Raw genomic sequence first — 20921 nt, forward strand, 5'->3', positions numbered from 1 at the left:
GGTGGTAGGGTGGCAGAAACTTTACAGATTTTACTACAAAGCTTAAGGTAGAGTGGTCTTGCCTCATGCTTTTAAGGGGATTCCAGAATTTACAAAATTCCCAAACTTGTGAAAACTGTCATTTTTTAATCAGTTCTGCCAATTACTTGACTGTAATATATGTCATGATACGGAGAATATAAGTAACTATAGGGTGTTCATCCACAGTGACAACTGAACAAGAGTGGAAAAATACAGAATCTGAAGAGAAACAATTAAAATGTAATATATTACAGTCACTACTTCACAAGTGAAGCTCTAAATGAGATGAAAGCTTATTAGGGATGATGGCGTGCGTTATTAGCTTAAAAGACAGTACACAGAAAGACTACAGGGATTTACGGAAGAGCAGTTACAACAATGACACCATGTAAAGCAAACATTCAGCTAAATTACAAAGGAAGAGAGTAGAAGTGAAGATCTTCATGGCAGTGCTTAGAAGATAGCTCTAATTGCACAAACAATTTTAATAATCCAGAGAAAACATTTCATTTATATAGTAATTGCCCTTTGAAAACATAAAACAAAGTTTATGATCAGGAACATTCATAATAAGGTCATGGCTTACATTCCTAATGGAGCTATGACAGATCTTAACAAATAATGAAGGATCCCATTAACATATAATGGGGGGTTTATAGTATTTTTCACGTAGGAATATCCCTCCAGACTGCCATAAAAATACCAAAAACCCTTGACAGAATGTGAAATGCAGCAGTGTCACACATATATGCCAGTCACAGCTGTTTAAGGCTGGTTTCACATTTGCAGATGGAGGGCTGCGTATGTCGTCCGTGAAGCTCCGCCCACCGCCGCACCTCCTCCGGTCAGCTCCACCTACGTCGACGTGTGTACCCTATCTTTACTATTAGGTATGCAGGCCATGCCGATGTATGCGGATGCCTCCGCATGTGTCGTTTGACGGTGCGGTGACCTGCGGCGAACGCAATGAGTTGCAATTTGGTGCAGTCGCCGCACCATCTAAACGACGCATGCGGAGGCATCCGCATACATAGGCATTGCCTGCGTACCTAATGGTAAAGATAGGGTGCGCACGTTGCATGCCGACGTAGGCAGAACTGACCGGAGGAGGTGCGGCGGTGGACGGAGCTTCATGGAGAACGTGCGCAGCCCTCCGCAGAACCTCCATCCGCAAATGTGAAACCAGCCTAATACATAATAAAATAATATAAAAACATGTGACTACAGCCTTTTACTTGAATCGAGAAGTTAAAATTACAGAGACCAGTGGGAATAGTTGCTATGTCTGTGTCCCCATGTAAAATCTTCAGTACCCTTGCAGCTTAGAGCTGAAAAGGTACTGTATATTCACACTCGGGAGAACCGATGAAGGAGTCTCTGCAACTGAACTGAAAAATCTATTCTATTCCATACATGTGAATGGAGTTGTTTCTGCAACCAAGCAAGTGCATGGATTTCTGAAAGACTCATTCAGATAATTGAGACAGGTTAACAAATGTCTGCATCCAATCTGTATAATCTGTGAATATGCACAATAAGATCTCTGAAAATGGAATTATAGGTCTAATTGGCAGTATTTGGATAAACAAGCAATTCTTACTTTAATAGGAAAAGCCTACAATATAAGCAACTGGTAAAGAAACATGCTCATGTCAATACAGAGAATCATCCCGAACATTATACACTGGAATGTAAAATGCAGATGGATAGAAATACCGGCCTTTCCATAGATCCCATATAAATTGGTACAGTTGTGCTCAAAAGTTTACATACCCTGGCAGAATTTTGGCTTTTCAGAGATTGTGAATGATAACACCAAAACCTTTTCTCCACTCATGGTTAGTGGTTGGGTGAAGCCATTTATTGTCAAACTACTGTGTTTTCTCTTTTTAAATCATAATAACAACCCAAAACATCCAAATTACCCTGATCAAAAGCTCACATACCCTGGTGATTTTGGCCCGATAACAAGCGCATAAGTTGACACAAATGGGTTTGAATGGCTACTAAAGGTGACATCCTCACCTGTGACCTGTTTGCTTGTAATCAGTGTGTGTGCATAAAAGCTGAGTGAGTTTCTGGGATCCAGACAGACTCTTGCATCTTTCATCCAGCCACTGACGTTTCTGGATTGTGAGTCATGGGGAAAGCAAAAGAATTGTCAATGGAACTACGGGAAAAGGTAGTTGAACTGTATAAAACAGGAAAGGGATACAAAAAGATATCCATGGAATTGATAATGCCAGTCAGCAGCGTTCAAACTGTGATTAACAAATGGAAAATCAGGGGCTCTGTAAAAACAAAACCACGGTCAGGTAGACCAACAAAAATGTCGTCCACAACTGCCAGGAAAATTGTTTAGGATGCAAAGAAAAACCCAGAAATAACATCAGCTGAAATACTGAACTCTCTGAAAATTAGTGGTGTGGCTATTTCAAGATGTACAATAAAGAGGCACTTGAAGAAAAATGGGCTGCATGGTTGAGTCGCCAGAAGAAGGCCAATACTGCGCAAATGCCACAAAGTATCTCGCCTACAATACGCAAAACAGAAAAAGGCCAAGCCTCAAAACTTCTGGAACAAGGTAAATTGGAGTGATGAGAGGAACACCATTCCTACTGTAAAGCACGGAGGTGGATCGCTGATGTTTTGGGGATGTGTGAGCCACAAAGGCATAGGAAACTTGGTCAAAGTTAAAGGAAAGATGAATGCAGCACGTTATCAGCAAATACTGGAGGCAAATTGGCAATAATCAGTCTGGAAGCTGCGCATGGGACGTACTTGGACATTGCAACATGACAACGATCCAAAACACAAGGCCAAGTTGAAGGTTCTGGAGTGGCCATCTCAGCCTCCTGACCTCAATATCATTGAGCCACTCTGGAGAGACCACAAGCACGCAGTTCATGCTAGACAGCCCAGGAATTTACAGGTGCTGGAGGCTGCAGCTTTACCATCTGAGAAAATGGAGAACCTCATCAACAACTACCACAAAAGATTTCAAGCTGTCCTTGATGTTAGAGGGGGTAATACACGGTATTAAGAAATGGGGTATGTAAACTTTTGATCAGGGTCATTTGGATGTTTTGGGTATCATTATGATTTAAAAAGAGAAAACTATGACAATAAGTGGCTTCACCCTACCACTAACCATGAGTGGAGAAAAAGTTTTGGTGTTATCATTCATATTCTCTGAAAAAAGGCCAAGAAAGCAAAAATTCTGCTGGGGTATGTAAACTTTTGAGCACAACTGTAATTGCTATGTAAACATTTTCCATCTTCAACCTTCATTCTAAATCTGTCAATGAGTTTTTGTGGCCCCCATGTGAGGGCAGCATGATTCCAGCAATGTATCACTTACTGACTGCTAGCTGCAGTTTTGAAAAAATCCCTGCCTTCTCTGCTGCAGATCTCGCAGTTCTCTGAATGCTGAGCCCTGTATAACCCCGCCAACACACCACTAATTGTTAGCTGTCTGTGTACACTGTGCATAGGCAGTAAGCTGCCACTCAGTGGCGGGGTGATACAGAGCTCATGAATATGGAGGACTACAGGTCTTTTTTTCTAGTGATACTCTCCTGCTGACAAAACAGTCATTTAATAAAAACTAGAGCAAGCAGCCCAGCGAGTGACACATCACTGGAAATAGGGTGTCTATCTCTACATTATTTAAAATAGCAAAAACCTGGTGACATGGCCTCTTTTATAAAGAGAGAAATTTATTAACCAACTTTCCTACAGTGTATGTTCTTTCTGTCCAGCTGTTGTCTAACACTGAAGTGCATATTGCAGGCAGCTTTTCGTACAGTGAATTCACCTAGCGCTCAGCTGGGACTTAACATCTCTTCCATAAGACTTAATATCCATGGAAACTTAGCTACTGGATGTTATACTGTGATTAAAATGTGGAATTGCTCAGGCAACTGAAAGCAGAATATAAGCTGGCATGCCTAAAATCCAGCAAGCGCCTCGTCTTAAGTCCCAGCACAATGCGTATAGTGTGAGGTTTATTGTACTTGGAGTAACGTTATTCAGAAGAGAAAAGGAACAAATACGCGGAAATAATGTTAGCACAGCAGCAGCATTGCCGGTCGTTACGTGCAGAATATTATACTTGTTATTTACACCTATGATCACATAATGAAGCAAAAATGGATTCCCAGCACAGGTGTGCGCAGGATTAAAAGCTTACCTTCCTCTTAACAAATTTATCCCAGTAATTATTAGGAAAAGACCTACAAACAGAATAATAACATGTCACATTATTCACGCTACCACCTGTAGCACAGCAGCAAGATGAAATCATAAAATGGATCCACGTGATGTGTATTTAAAGGCCAGACAGCTCGGTGACAGCTGCAGGTCCCAGGAGACAGCGATATTCTAGGCACTCGTCACAATGCAATGTCTGGGTGCTGCAGTAATGTACGACAGCTGCATGAACTGGGTAGAAGCATCATTATGTCAATTTTCACCAATCCAACATAACTATATATGGGAGCCAAACACTTTAATTACCGTATCTTATGGTGGTTACAATATTTTCAAGTTCACATTCCCAATCTCTAAAAAAAAGTCTATCTGTCTATGCTGTCCTCTGAGATAAAAGGCTAAAGAACATATTAAAGATTAATGTCCAGTATGAGAAATGTCTAATTTGCTGCATATTCCTAACTGTATAAAAGAAGTGGCAGCATCTCTTCTGGGGCTGATGACCACTTGTGTGAATGTTACTTCCCCATCATTGTCCAATGTATACACATCCTGTGATCGAATCACAAATAATAATTGGCTCAATTGTCGTTTGATCATTTAGTAAGCAGCACGGTGGCTCAGTGGTTAGCACTTTTGCTTTGGGGTCCTGGATTCAAACCCCACCAAGGACAACATATGCAAGGAGTTTGTATGTTCTCCCCGTGTTTGCGTGGGTTTCCTCCGGGTACTCCGGTTTCCTCCCACACTCCAAAGACATACTGATAGGGAATCTAGATTGTGAGCCCCAATGGGGACAGTGATGATTATGTCTGTAAAGAGCTGTGGAATTAATGGCGCCATATAAGCAAGTACAATAAATAAATCTTCTATGTGGCCATAAAAATCGTCAACAGCAAATCCAATTGTGTGATATGACACCAATAATGGAAACTGGGGAATCACCGATTGTATCCTCTTATGAAAAATTAAATGAAGGGTCTACAAGATTTTTGTAACCAGTAAAAGTAAGTAAATTAGTGTCAATCGACTTGAAATCAGGACAGATCACAGGCAAATTATGCGCTTTTATAAATGGGATTTACTCCATGTGTAAGAAATGAACCTGCAGCTGTAAAACCTATAGAAAAGCTTTATATCTTGTCTTCTCTATCTACTGTACAGTTGAGTGAACTACTGTATATTGTTTCCTGAACCTGTAATCAGTGACTTCTGGCTGGGGAGTGGAAGACTGCTGTGTTTTCAATTATTAATGACTGGTCCAGCAGTCTACCACTATGATAACATTTCATCGTGCATAAATCTAATGCTGGGAAACTTCAAAAAAGGAATGGTAGCAGCTCTGTTTAGCCTGTTGTCTTCACATTTAGTATCTCCTTAAAGGACAGCTCCTCAAGCTGTGGCTTTGGACCTACATGTGGCTTGGCCCATGGTGTCTGGCTCACCACTGTGTGCTAGCTTGGTGCATTAGCACTAGGTCTAACAAAAAGCTATAATGAGCAGGCCTACCGTTGGTGACTTTTGCATAGACCTGTTACAGAAGAGCAGATCAGGATGTTCATACACTGGCCTTCAGGTTGGAGATATAAATATGGTAAGCTGAACATAGGATAATATTTCCAGTTAGAGGGTTGCTTGAAGCTGGATGCGATAGTGTGGTGGGGTTACTTGATATAACAATTCCTAACGGGGTAAGGTGGGAATCCCTGGATGTACAGTGCCTTGCGAAAGTATTCGGCTCCCTGGAACGTTTCAACCTTTTCCCACATATCTTGCTTCAAACATAAAGATACCAAATGTAAATTTGAATTTCCACAAAAATTTAAAATAACCAATAAATTTCGTTCAACTTCACAATTGTGTTCCACTTGTTGTTGATTCTTCATCCAAAATTTATATGTGGTATCTTTATGTTTAAAGCATGATATGTGGGAAAAGGTTGAAAAGTTCCAGGGGGACGAATACTTTCGCAAGGCACTGTAAGTCTACTACCTCATTGTGATTTCCATGCGGTAGCTTTGGCTGTCATTACACCCGTATTAGAGCTTTGGGTGTCACTATTGGGGCAGAAGTTGTGAGACAGGAGCTAGATGTCACTGCTCGGAGGGCTCTGGATGTTGCTCGCAACCCTCTCTCAGTCCTAAAAGTGGCTCTCAAGCTTAGAAATGTTGGGGACCAGTGCCTTAAAGAGAAACCCGTCACCAGGTTTTCCTCCATATCAAGTAGGGGCAGCACCTGTAAGCCTCAGTTACAGCATAGTAGAATGATATATATATATATTTATATCCCCAATGCGTTCTGAATAACACCCAAAATAGCTTTGACTATACTCACCTATAATGTGGTCTGGTCTGTTGGACGTCGCTGGTCTTGATCCACTGCCGCCTCTCTTCTTGTGATCGCTGTCCTCCTTCTTGCTTCGTGTGGATGACCCATCCTACTTGGAAGAGGCACCGGATCAAGACCAGAGACACCCATCAGACTGGACTGTGCCATAGGCAAGTATAATAAAACCTATATTTTGTGTTATGCAGATCGAATTGGGAACATATGTACGGCTTTCTACAATGCTGTAACAGGGCATACAGGTGCTGGCCCTACTTTATATGGAAAAACCTGGTGACAGTTAAGGTACTGTCACACTGGACGATATCGCTAGCGATCCGTGACGTTGCAGCGTCCTGGCTAGCGATATCGTCCAGTGTGACATGCAGCAGCGATCAGGCCCCTGCTGTGATATCGCTGGTCGGGGCAGAAAGGCCAGGACTTTATTTCGTCGCTGGCTCTCCCGCTGACATCGCTGAATCGGCGTGTGTAACACCGATTCAGCGATGTCTTCGCTGGTAACCAGGGTAAACATCGGGTTACTAAGCGCAGGGCCGCGCTTAGTAACCCGATGTTTACCCTGGTTACCATCGTTAAAGTAAAAAAAAACAACCACTACATACTTACCTACCGCTGTCTGTCCCCGGCGCTCTGCTTCTCTGCTCTGGCTGTGAGCGCCGGGCAGCCGGAAAGCAGAGCGGTGACGTCACCGCTGTGCTTTCCGGCCGCTGTGCTTACACAGGGCAGAGAAGCAGAGCGCCGGGGACAGACAGCGGTAGGTAAGTATGTAGTGGTTGTTTTTTTTTTACTTTTACGCTGGTAACCAGGGTAAACATCAGGTTACTAAGCGCGGCCCTGCGCTTAGTAACCCGATGTTTACCCTGGTTACCGGGGACCTCGGGATCGTTGGTCGCTGGAGAGCTGTCTGTGTGACAGCTCTCCAGCGACCAAACAGCGACGCTGCAGCGATCCGGATCGTTGTCGGTATCGCTGCAGCGTCGCTTACTGTGACAATACCTTTACTCTTTAAAGGGGGTTTCAGAACAGAATGACTAATTCTGCTCCACCTCCCCCACTTCTTTGATTGACATATCTGGCTTTTTTAGAGTCAAAGTAGAGCAGAGATGGATGAAATACCAGTAGGTGGGAAGAACTTTTTGGATATGCCAAAGATATACTGAGTGCCTGTACTTGGTTAAAGGGAACCTGTCACCTGAATTTGGCGGGACCGGTTTTCGGTCATATGGGCGGAGTTTTCAGGTGTTTGATTCACCCTTTCCTTACCCGCTGGCTGCATGCTGGCCGCAATACTAGATTGAAGTTCATTCTCTGTCCTCCGTAGTACACGCATGCGCCAGGCAATCTTCAGGTGACAGGTTCCCTTTAAAAGGAAACTCCTTTAAACTCCACTATCTCTGTCATGTCTATAGACAGTGAATGGAGTGGTAGTGCACACGTATAAGCACTCTTGTTCTAGTAATAATTGGGAGTCCTAAACAATGGTGAGTGTGCTGTCAGGAAAAAAAAAACACTGACAACCACATGTATGAGAAAAACTGGTGTATAAATGAACCTTGTAGATTTTTTTCAGGCGTTTTTCAGCTAAGATTGCTGATAGCTCAATGGAGCACCACATTGCAATACATTCTACAATGCTACAGAAAATAAAATTCAGTTAATCACGTAATCTGTACATGGGTGATACAGAATAAACTTTACTGTAAAAACTGTTCTATAGTTTGTGTATAGCACTGCGGCCCAACCCTGTACGCTTACATAGAAGCAAGCTGCATTCCCAAACACAACCCGTTGGCAGGTGTGGGGCACTTTTGAAGGAAAATAATTCTGTATATATTGGAAAACCCTTTTAATTAGTTTCTCTGCAGATAACCTAAACTAACACTTTGTGTACATAGTACAACTGCCGCATTGTCAAAGTAAAGCCATAGACAGCACAGATAATAGAAGAAGAAAACCTGGATTTCTTACGGGGTATTTATAACAAGCCGATCCCATTGCCCTTTGATGTCATCATCTGAGGGTTGCTCTGTGATATACAGACCATCAAATTCTACATTGCGAGCAATTTCTTTCTCCCGTTTAAATACCACCAGAGGAACCTATGGGGAGAGGACAGAAGGATGAGCACGAACAACATCCAGGTAACTCCATTATCAATTCGCACCTTTTAAGAGGAACAGATAGGAATGAAGGGATCTGTCTATCACTATAGTGACTTCACAGTATGTATGATACGTGCAAAATGGTTTTTTTTTCTGTGCATATTATTTTTATATTCCCTAGAGGAATAAACACATTTGATTGCAACTGAATCCCAAAGAAAATGTCTCTTAGTTATATATGTGCTGGCATTCACACATTAATAATCAAGTCTCTTCTTCGGATTTAAGGAAAGAACACTTTCTCTTTAGGGATTATGTTTGTGTAGAAGCAGCAGTATTGAACATTAGTCTTCTCTTTTATACCGGAAAAAGGTGCACTTGCAGTAAGCGACACAATGGATGCAAAAATTAAAAAGCAATATTGTCTTTAGTGGTTGCTCCATCTCACCCACATGTCCCAATTCTCATCCAGTCTAATCAAGGTATATATGGTAATTAGATTTCTAATCTTTGATAAATAGATCATAAAGTGCAATATACTATACGTGCAAGTGCTATGTGAGGATAATTGTGGCCGAGAAAATGCAAAGGAAAACTGATCTATGCGAATGGTAGCTAAAGAGACAGACGCACCAAATATGCAGAGGCATGGGGGCCCCTTATAACCATAGGAAGAAAATAACAACTCTTTACTTTGTAATTAATTGCATGCCAGGCACTGTGCTAATGATCTCCCTTGCTTACAATTACTTGTGGAATATGATCTCTCTCAGGAATTAGCACATTGGGACAGACAAAATTTGTTAGACCGATTTTCGGGTCACGCACCTTCACACATTATGGACGTGACTGTGTCCGTGGGCAGGTTCCTGCCGCTAACCATTATTTTGTGATACTGCTTGATGATCCAGACTGTTTTTTATGTAAAAAGTTTAAAAACTTCTATGGGGCAGTGGAAAAAAAAAAAGATTTTGGTGACCCACTCTAAGTGCTCAGTACCTTAAGACAGTAGTATCCAATAACACAAAGGAACGAGATGATGGTGTGAATAATAGCCAATATGCGCAATGTTGGAGCCATATAACCGGTGTTCTCCTGTAAGACAAAATAAACGGCTCCTTCTTCTACGTCATCCTCATCTTCTTGATATGTGTTCCATATGTTGGCATCATTATCCTTATCTACAGCTGAGCGCTGTTGGTTGACCTAGAAATACACATGAAGTAAAGTGGTATTTAATCGCTGTGTGATCTGAAGTATCTGTAAGTACATTATTAAGCTAGCCATACGATGGTTCTGATACATAAAGTGCTGTATATCAAGGTTTACACTGTCAACGTCCTAAGTAGGCAAATTAAAAGTTTCTTATACTAACATTTCCAGAGGCTTTCATCTATTTCCTATGATTTCCAGACAAAATCTGTACAAACCTACGATACATAGAAGCCTTAAATACATTCTCTATTCACTGTTTAACCTTCCTAACGCATAGACGGCAGCAGAGCAACATAATGAGGAGCTTGTGCGCTCAAGGCAGCAGTCAGATACTGACGATGAAAGCTTGTCTTGAGAGGAGACACTGAGAGTTTGTCTTCAAAGAAAGTCTTCCTCATAAGAGGACAATAGATCCAATAGTGTGAGAAAACTTCTATTAGTAAAGCACATCGACAAAAGACCCTGTATGATAAAGAGCAGAAAATGGTATCATACAAAAGGCATTACCTTGTAAAACAACAGAATAAAGTTAATCGCAAATGCCACAAACAGAGCGAGGAATCGTAGATTGTAGAAATTTCTGGCGAGGTAATTCTGAAAAGAGACAGAAGAAAAATAAGGATTAAAGCATTTCCAACACATCTAAGATCTAGATTTGGTTCTAAAGAATCCTATGTATTTCACGGTCGTCTCTCCATGCAGATTTGATCATTTTCAATTCTGGTCATTTGGTTTAAATATTGAAATAATTATCAAATGCAAAAATTAATTCCTACCTCTCTCTTGGCCAAGTAACTTTTCTTTGTGAGGCACAACACAGTAAGTTAAAGCAGTCTAAATCATTTCAGAAACAGTGCGACATTGCACAAGTAGGGCAATGCAGAGTGCAGGAACAATACTCCATGGTCGGTACTATAAAATCATGCATGGGATGTGAAGGAAAAATGGGTCAGTATGACTATATCCTTGCGGGTTGCCCCAGGCTCATCCTTTGAACCTTTCATCATTCACTAGCTATTCAACTCGTACCTACTTACGTTTTTCTTTTACAGAATGTATCGCCTAATTTTTTTTTGTACTATTTAAAACCATTTGACTGCTATCAAAGTTTCCTTGGTGGGATTGTGACCGGTGCAGAGCTGAGCAGCAAATGTAGAAACCGGCTTCATTTCATTCATCTTGTGCCTGATATCTACATTTCTGAGGGTGAGTTCATACTTTCTGACCTGCAGCCATTAATCCACTGGCGATTTGCAGCCATTTAATAGCCTGTTTAGACAGGCCGACCGCACTTTCATGCACAGAGAACTATTGTTCATGCGATCGCGCCGTGTGTACAGTTTATCATTGTTGGCAGCACATGTTCTCTTTACACAGGATGATGTGATGCCAAGAGCAAGCTCTACAAACCATTCACCCAACAGACGAGCGTTTAGCTCGTTTTGCAGGTGACTGGCAGCCTCTTTATACAGGTAGATCACTGGGAAACACTTGTTTCCAATAATCATCCAGTGTAAATGCATCCTAAGAAAACCCCTGGTCTGTCCATAGTGAGCGCGCATTGCAAGATGTGTAACACTATCTCCTATAGTATTCCAGGGACAAAGCCATTGGAAGCTCTACAGCAGAAGTATCAGTTACCACATAACATTGATGGAGGTCACAGATACTGTACTTTTTTGCTAAATATATGGCTTCTTTATTCCTATCCATGAAGCACCTTCACTCTGTGCTAGCCGTCAGTTTCATACAACGGCTACCAACTCTGGTCACAAGTCCATATTAGACTCACCAGTAAGCAATTTTGTTGAAGACAGCAAAAGGCAAAGTGACCAAATATCAAGATTTACTAGTTTCCGCCATGAAGTCCAGCAGGGATGTTCCCTATAAGCCTATATGTAGCTCTCCAGCGTGCAATGTTCCTTCTAAATTGAGTAAATCTATTGCAATATAGTATGAAATAAATATTGCTGGATATCACTGAATAATGTTCCCCAAATAGCTAAGATCGATAATGGGTTTATGGTAATATCCACTAGGTCTATAGCAACAAAGAGGTTAATGTTGTCGTTAACAGTGTTAAATAGGGCAGAAAAAGGGTAATATTGCATACCTGGTGTTCAATGGGGTTACTCACCCCGCCAAGCTTCACACTGCTACCCATAAACCGTCTGTTACACATTTTGTTCTCTGTGGTTGCCCGACTGATGAACACAATGTTCCCCATGGTTGTCCTCTCATAGACTACTCCCATTATTGCTCCCTTCACATAGACTGTTTACCAATAACAGACAGCTTCTTATGACCCCGTGCATTACACATATAGCTCCCCAGGTTTGCTACTCTCTCGGATTGCTTTTTATGCCCATATCTCTGACAGACTGCTCCCTATGATGTTCTGTTACAAAGACTGCTCTACTTGGCTTTTTGTGTTACAGGCTGTTCCCCATGGACCCCCATCTTTCTTACACAGAATGCCCCTTATGCCCCCACTACACTGAATATTCTTCATGCTTCCCTCTTGCAAACTCCTTTATATGCTAAAAGCTGCTGTACGTTAAACTATGCAATTCTGAAACAGGCAACACTTAAGAGTATTGTCAAGTTTCAAAGTTAACTCCTACACCTGAGATGGGGAATACGGTAACTTGTCAAACATTGGGAACTTACATTGATCCCGAAAACCAGGAATCATGTCAATGGAGCGAAGGTCGATTATGCACACTGTTACTCCATTCATTCTTATTGGAGTACCGAAGACCAGCCAACCATGTCACAAATGGAGCACCAGTGCACATTATTGACCACTGCTCCATGTACACGGTGCTCTTCAGAGCCCTAGTTCTTGGGATTGATGCGGGTTCCATTGGTCAGTAAGTTATTTCCTATCATGGATCGAGGATTCATTTCTAATTTGTCAATACCTTTTAAGACTTTAAAATTTGTTTACGCATAAAAGTCATTTGAAATGATCTATTCCTCATAGCTTATATATGTCAACATTAAGTCTCGCCTGCATATTTTAGCAGTAAAGCTAAGTGTATCTCTTACCAGCATTTTGGTCTGGTAAATTTCCAGTCCTGCGAGAAAATTAGCCATAAACGCTTCAGGCTCTTCTTTTTTCTGGCCTCGTCTTCTCTTTCTTCTTTGCCCCTCTTTGCTTTCCAAGAATTCAGATTGTTCTTCTGCTTTAGCTTTGTCTTTTTTCTCACCATCTTCCATGCTAAAAAATGACCAATGACTATTCTTAGTGACTAGAAAGATTGTCATCAATTTACTAATAAGATTCTCACCTCATTATCTATTTAACATGATGTTTATCCATATTCTGCCCTAAAACCCTAAATATTCATGAATTTTAGACTAGTGCACACTGCATTTGTGGCCAGTGTAGTGTGGCCATATATATACTCAAAAAAGTATACAGCTACAGTCTGGATGAATGCCTAGGCAGTAAAATAATCCAAATATAGACCAAAAGAGCACAGTCTGCCTCATAAATAGGTGCATACAGTGCAAAGTATACACTATGAAATGCTCTCAGCTATGTGTATAGCAGCAATGAAGCATTTGTATGCAGTCTGGTTGAACACAGCAGAAAGTTTGTTCTATAAAATATCACTGGTAAAATTAGTTATACAACCTACAATCATTAATATTGTAAATATCATGTACATCTTTAACCCCTTCACCCCCAAGGGTGGTTTGCACGTTAATGACCAGGCCAATTTTTACAATTCTGACCACTGTCCCTTTATGAGGTTATAACTCTGGAACGCTTCAACTGATACCGGTGATTCTGACACTGTTTTCTCGAGACATATTGTACTTCATGATAGTGGTAAAATTTCTTTGATATTACCTGCGTTCATTTGTGAAAAAAAAACGGAATTTGGCAAAAATTTTGAAAATTTTGCAATTTTCCAACTTTGAATATTTATGCAATTAAATCACAGAGATATGTCACACAAAATACTTAATAAGTAACATTTCCCACATGTCTACTTTACATCAGCACAATTTTGGAACCAATTTTTTTTTTGTTAGGGAGTTATAAGGGTTAAAAGTTGACCAGCAATTTCTCATTTTTTCAACACCATTTTTGTTTTAGGGACCACATCTCATTTGAAGTCATTTTAAGGGGTCTATATGATAGAAAATAACCAAGTGTCACACCATTCTAAAAATTGCACCCCTCAAGGTGCTCAAAACCACATTCAAGAAGTTTATTATCCCTTCAGGTGTTTCACAGGAATTTATGGAATGTTTAAATAAGAATGAACATTTAACTTTTTTTCACAAAAAATTTACTTCAGCTCCAATTTGTTTTATTTTACCAAGGGTAACAGGAGAAAATGGACCCCAAAAGTTGTTGTACAATTTGTCCTGAGTACGCCGATACCCCATATGTGGGTGTACCACTGTTTGGGCGCATGGCAGAGCTCGGAAGGGAAGGAGCGCCATTTGACTTTTCAATGCAAAATTAACTGGAATTGAGATGGGTCGCCATGTTGCGTTTGGAGAGCCCTTGATGTGCCTAAACATTGAAACCCCTCACAAGTGACACCATTTTAGAAAGTAGACCCCCTAAGGAACTTATCTAGATGTGTGATGAGCACTTTGACCCATTAAGTGATTCACAGAAGTTTATAATGCAGAGCCGTAAAAATAAAAAAATATTTTTTCACAAAAATGATCTGTTCGCCCCCAATTTTTTATTTTCCCAAGGGTAAGAGAAGAAATTGGACCCCAAATGTTGTTGTAAAATTTGTCCTGAGTACGCTGATACCCCATATGTGGGTGTAAACCACTGTTTGGGCGCATGGCAGAGCTCGGAAGGGAAGGAGCGCCATTTGACTTTTCAATGCAAAATTAACTGGAATTGAGATGGGTCGCCATGTTGCGTTTGGAGAGCCCTTGATGTGCCTAAACATTGAAACCCCTCACAAGTGACACCATTTTAGAAAGTAGACCCCCTAAGGAACTTATCTAGATGTGTGATGAGCACTTTGACCCATTAAGTGATTCACAGAAGTTTATAATGCAGAGCCGTAAAAATAAAAAAATATTTTTTCACAAAAATGATCTGTTCGCCCCCAATTTTTTATTTTCCCAAGGGTAAGAGAAGAAATTGGACCCCAAATGTTGTTGTAAAATTTGTCCTGAGTACGCTGATACCCCATATGTGGGGGTAAACCTCTGTTTGGGCGCATGGGAGAGCTCGGAAGGGAAGGAGCACCGTTTGACTTTTCAATGCAAAATTGACAGGAATTGAGATGGGACGCCATGTTGCGTTTGGAGAACCACTGATGTGCCTAAACATTGAAACCCCCACAAGTGACACCATTTTGGAAAGTAGACCCCCTAAGGAACTTATCTAGATGTGTGGTGAGCACTTTGACCCACCAAGTGCATCACAGAAGTTTATAATGCAGAGCCGTAAAAATAAAAAATCATATTTTTTCACAAAAATGATCTTTTCGCCCCCAATTTTTTATTTCCCAAGGGTAAGAGAAGACCCCAAAAGTTGTTGTACAATTTATCCTGAGTAAGCTAATACCCCATATGTGGGAGTAAACCACTGTTTGAGCGCATGGCAGAGCTCAGAAGGGAAGGAACGCCATTTGACTTTTCAATGCAAAATTAACTGGAATTGAGATGGGACGCCATGTTGCGTTTAGAGAGCCACTGATGTACCTAAACATTGAAACCCCCCACAAGTGACAACATTTTGGAAAGTAGACCCCCTAAGGAACTCATCTACATGTGTTGTGAGAGCTTTGAACCCCCAAGTGTTTCACTACAGTTTATAACGCAGAGCCGTAAAAATAAAAATTATTTTTTTCCCACAAAACTTATTTTTAAGCCCCCAGTTTTGTATTTTCCCAAGGGTAACAGGAGAAATTGGACCCCAAAAGTTGTTGTCCAATGTGTCCTGAGTACGCCGATACTCCAAATGTTGGGGAAAACCGTTGTTTGGGTGCACGGGAGAGTTCGGAAGGGAAGGAGCACTGTTTTACTTTTTCAACGCAGAACTGGTTGGAATTGACATCGGACGCCATGTCGCGTTTGGAAAGCCCCTGATGTGCCTAAACAGTGGACACCCCCAATTATAACTGAAACCCTAATCCAAACACACCCCTAACCCTAACGGTAACCCTAACCACACCCCTAACCCTAATCCCAACTCTATTCCCAACCGTAAATGTAATCCTAACCCTAACTTTAGCCCCAACCCTAACTGTAGCCTTAACCCTAGCCCCAACCCTAACCCTAGCCCTAACCCTAATGGGAAAATGGAAATACATTTTTTTTATTTTTTTTTATTTTTCCCTAACTAAGGGGGTGATGAAGGGGGGTTTGATTTACTTTTATAGCGTTTTTTTAAGCAGATTTTTATGATTGGCAGCTGTCACACACTAAAAGACGCTTTTTAATGCAAAAAATATTTTTTGCTTTACCACATTTTGAGAGCTATAATTTTTTCATATTTTGGTCCACAGATTCATATTAGGTCTTGTTTTTTGCAGGACGAGTTGACGTTTTGATTGGTAACATTTTTGGGCATGTGACATTTTTTTACCACTTTTTATTCTGATTTTTAAGGCAGAATGACAAAAAACCAGCTGAATTTCTTTTGGGGGGGCGCTTATACCGTTCCGCGTTTGGTAAAATGGATAAAGAAGTTTTATTCTTCGTTTCAGTACGATTACAGCGATACCTCATTTATATCATTTTTTTATGTTTTGGCGCTTTTATACCATAAAAACTATTTTATAGAAAAAATAATTATTTTTGCATTGCTTTATTCTGAGGACTATAACTTTTTTATTTTTTCGCTGATGATGCTGTATAGCGGCTTGTTTTTTGCGGGACAAGATGACGTTTTCAGCGGTACCATGGCTATTTATATCAGTCTTTTTGATTGTGTGTTATTCCAATTTTTGTTTGGCGGTATGATAATAAAGCATTGTTTTTTGCCTTGTTTTTTTTTCTTTTTTTCATGGTATTCACTGAAGGGGTTAACTAGTGGGACAGTTTTATAGGTCGGGTCGTTACGGACGCGGCGATACTAAATATGTGTACTTTTATTTTTTTATTTATATAAAGAAATGTATTTATGGGAACAATATATATATATATATTTTTTTTTTTTTAGTATTTTTTTTTACACATGTGAATATTTTTTTTACACTATAACATTGCACCAGGGAGGGGGTGGGGGGAATCATGTTATAGTGTAAAATCGCTGATCTGACACTTTGCTGTGCACTGTGTCAGATCAGCGATCTGACATGCACTCCTGCAGTTTACCAGCGCTTGCTCTGAGCAGGCGCTTGGTAAGCCACCTCCCTGCAGGACCCGGATGCAGCCCCGTGGCCATTTTGGATCCAGGGCCTGCAGGAAGGAGGAGGTAGGAGACCCTCGGAGCAACGCATCGCGGTCCATGACCGCTCCTGGCACATAGTGCCGGATGTAAGCTGCGATAGTCAGCTGACACCCGGCCATGATCAGCTGCGCTCCCCCCGTGAGCGCGACCGATCGCTATGACGTACTATCCCGTCAGTGGGCATACGGGCCCACCCCACCTCGACGGGATAGTACGTCTAATGTCAGAAAGGGGTTAACGGAAATCTGTCAACACATTTGACCGATCTAAAATATTATATACAGTAGGTATACAGGTTATAAAATGCTGGGAACAGTCCTCCCTGCGTGCCTCATATCAGCTGTGTTGTTGCTGAGAAATGCTGTTTTATCACTTTATATAAGTGACCTCTTCCAGGCTCCGGGGCGGATGGTGCTTATTTTAACCCATTAGTGACAGAGACAATTTGGTACCTAATGACCAAGCCAATTTTTACAATTCTGACCACTGTAACTTTATGAAGTTATAGCTCTGGAATGCTTCAGTGTATCCCATTGATTCTCAGAATTGTTTTTCATGAGATATTGTACTTCATGCTAGTGGTAAAATTTCTTCGATATACAGTAACTTGCATTTATTTATGAAAAAACGGAAATTTTTAGCAATTTTTTTTTTTTGTATCCTTAAATCAGAACTCGAATCAATGGTGGTCACCATGTCTCGTTCGGAGACCCCCTGATGTGCCTAAACAGTGGAACCCCACAATTCTAACTCCAACCCTAAACCCAACACACCCCTATCCCTAATCCCAACAATAATCCTAACGGCAACCCAAACCCCAACACATCCCTACCCTAATCCTAACCACAACTCTAACCCTAACACACCCCTAACCCCAACCCTAGCTGCAAACCTAGCCCAACCCTAACCCTAGCCCAACCCTAACCTTAGCCCAACCCTAAACCTAGCCCAACCTTAACCCAACCCTAACAGAAAAATAGAAATCAACACTTTTTATATTTTATTATTTTTATCTAAGTAAGGGGGTGATAAAGGAAGGTTTGATTTACATTTTTTTTTTGATCTACGATCAAAATGAACCAGTAGGAAAAATGTCCTATTGTTGCCGGGTGCCTGCCAGCAGATCTCAGTGGGCGCACTGTGCATGGACGGGGACAGGACCAGAGGGATGCAGGAGGGTCCAGGGACACTGGAGATACCGGGAAGGGGGGCGGGTTCGGGGGACCCCATTTCTCTCTCCTCTGATGTGCTAAATCATATCAGAGGAGAGAGAAATTAAATGGGAAATCAGACTTTTTTGCGGTCGCAGTTATTCCGTGAATAACGGTGATCACAACACTGGGGTTGGTAAAAACCTACCCGAATCATGTTCTGCATGGTCTCAGCTAGCCGAGACCCTGGCGAATTTCTGATGCTGGGGGGCACTATAACCTTATTTCTCAGCGCCGTTAAAAAGAGGTGCTGAGGAATAAGTACCCTTAACTGCTGCCGTTAAAAGTCGGCATGTTTACCCTGGTTACCAGTGTAAATGTAAAAAAACCAAATACTACATACTTACATTCCGGTGTCTGTCACGTCCCCCGGCGTTCTGCTTCCCTGCACTGTGTAAGAGCCGGCCGTAAAGCACAGCAGTGACGTCACCGCTGTGCTCTGCTTTACGGCCGGCCGGCGCTGACACAGTGCAGGGAAGCAGAATGCCGGGGGACGCTACAGACACCAGAATGTAATGTATATAGTATTTGTTTTTTTTTACATTTACACTGGTAACCAGGGTAAACATGCCGACTTTTAACGGCAGCAGTTAAGGGTACTTATTCCTCAGCACCTCTTTTTAACGGCGCTGAGAAATAAGGTTATAATGTAGTGTTTGGTTTTTTTAAATTTACACTAGTAACCAGGGTAAATATCGGGTTACTAAGCGCGGCCCTGCGCTTAGTAACCAGATGTTTACCCTGGTTACCAGTGAAGACATCGCTGAATCGGCGTCACACACGCCGATTCAGCGATGTCTGCGGGAGATCCAGCGACGAAATAAAGTTCTGGCCTTTCTGCTCCGACCAACGATGTCACAGCAGGATCCAGATCGCTGCTGCGTGTCAAACACAATGATATCGCTATCCAGGACGCTGCAACGTCACGGATCGCTAGCGATATCGTTGTTAAGTTGTTCAGTGTGAAGGTACCTTTAGTTGGTTTTTAATTAGTGCTGGATCCTATCTGCCCTTTAAATTTGTAGACATTTAGCCTGGGAGAGGCATGTTTTACAAATAGGATCCTATCAAAGAAAAGTTGCCTTATCTTGGTTGATGGACTCACATGAATTGGCCAATTTATGTTCTAAGTATGGTCCCTTCATTTTAATAAGTATATTCTTTATAGCAGTAATTCAGTTCAAATTTCATATATTCAATGTTTGCAGACATTTTGGCTCTTACAGAGTGCTGCTGTATGCTTTTATTTGTACAATGAGCGGTAACAGTAAACCCTCCCTGCACTGGCCCAGTGATTTGGAGAAAGTGGTTCCATGGAGATTAAAAATGTTCTCTCTGTAGCCACTGCTCCAGTAAGCCAGCTACACATTATTTATCCGCTACTTACCTGCAGATTAATCCAATTTCTGCAGGTTAATAGCATGAGATATCATGATCTTTATAAAACAATAAAATGAGAAATGTTACAATTTTAACACTGGTCATTGGCGCTGTGTAAAGACGCCCTCCTGTCTTTAGAAAACGTTTTGAGCAGGCTCATTATCATCAGTGGCAGGATTACAATGATTGATAATATCACCTCTATATGCAACTGATAACACAAGATTCACCAATCACAACAGGCGATGTCACAGCTGACCCTGCGCCCAAACCCACTTCACAGCGATCATGGCACACGCTAATTGGATGCTTAAATACAAACGTTAGGGTTCTAGTTAAGGTACCGTCACATTTAGCGATGCTGCAGCGATCTAGACAACGATCCCGATCGCTGCAGCGTCGCTGTGTGGTCGCTGGAGAGCTGTCACACAGACAGCTCTCCAGCGACGAAGTATGCGAAGTCACCTGGTAACCAGGGTAAACATCGGGTTACTAAGCGCAGGGCCACGCTTAGTAACCCGATGTTTACCCTGGTTACCAATGCTAATGTAAAAAAAAAACAAACACTACATACTTACATTCCGGTGTCTGTCCCCCGGCGCTGTGCTTTCCTGCACTGACTGTGAGCGCCGGCTGGCCGTAAAGCAGAGCGGTGACGTCACCGCTGTAATCTGCTTTATGGCTGGCCGGCGCTGACATTGCAGGGAAGCAAAACGCCGAGGGACGCGACAGACACCGGAATGTAAGTATGAAGTGTTTGGGTTTTTTTTACATTTACACTGGCAACCAGGGTAAACATCGGGTTACTAAGCGCAGCCCTGCGCTTAGTAACCCGATGTTTACCCTGGTTACCAGTGAAGACATCGCTGAATCGGCGTCACACACGCCGATTCAGCGATGTCTGCGAGAGATCCAGCGACGAAATAAAGTTCTGGACTTTCTGCTCCGACCAACGATGTCACAGCAGGATCCAGATCGCTGCTGCGTGTCAAACACAACGATATCGCTATCCAGGACGCTGCAACGTCACGGATCGCTAGCGAT

The 20921-nt window shown here is 41.7% G+C and overlaps 1 protein-coding gene across 1 annotated transcript in view; it reads right to left on the reverse strand.

Moving 5' to 3' along the window:
• Positions 1-20921, reverse strand: part of RYR3 (ryanodine receptor 3) — an 886248-nt gene that overhangs the window by 33867 nt on the left and 831460 nt on the right. Inside the window, exons 91-95 of the mRNA XM_069732389.1 lie at positions 12948-13119; positions 10404-10490; positions 9681-9887; positions 8548-8678; positions 4214-4256 (exon numbers count right to left, since the gene is read on the reverse strand). Coding sequence (XP_069588490.1) covers positions 4214-4256; positions 8548-8678; positions 9681-9887; positions 10404-10490; positions 12948-13119 — 640 coding nt within the window. The remainder of the gene's footprint in view (positions 1-4213; positions 4257-8547; positions 8679-9680; positions 9888-10403; positions 10491-12947; positions 13120-20921) is intronic.

Source organism: Ranitomeya imitator, chromosome 1 (assembly GCF_032444005.1).
Source record: "Ranitomeya imitator isolate aRanImi1 chromosome 1, aRanImi1.pri, whole genome shotgun sequence".
NCBI lineage: Eukaryota > Metazoa > Chordata > Amphibia > Anura > Dendrobatidae > Ranitomeya > Ranitomeya imitator.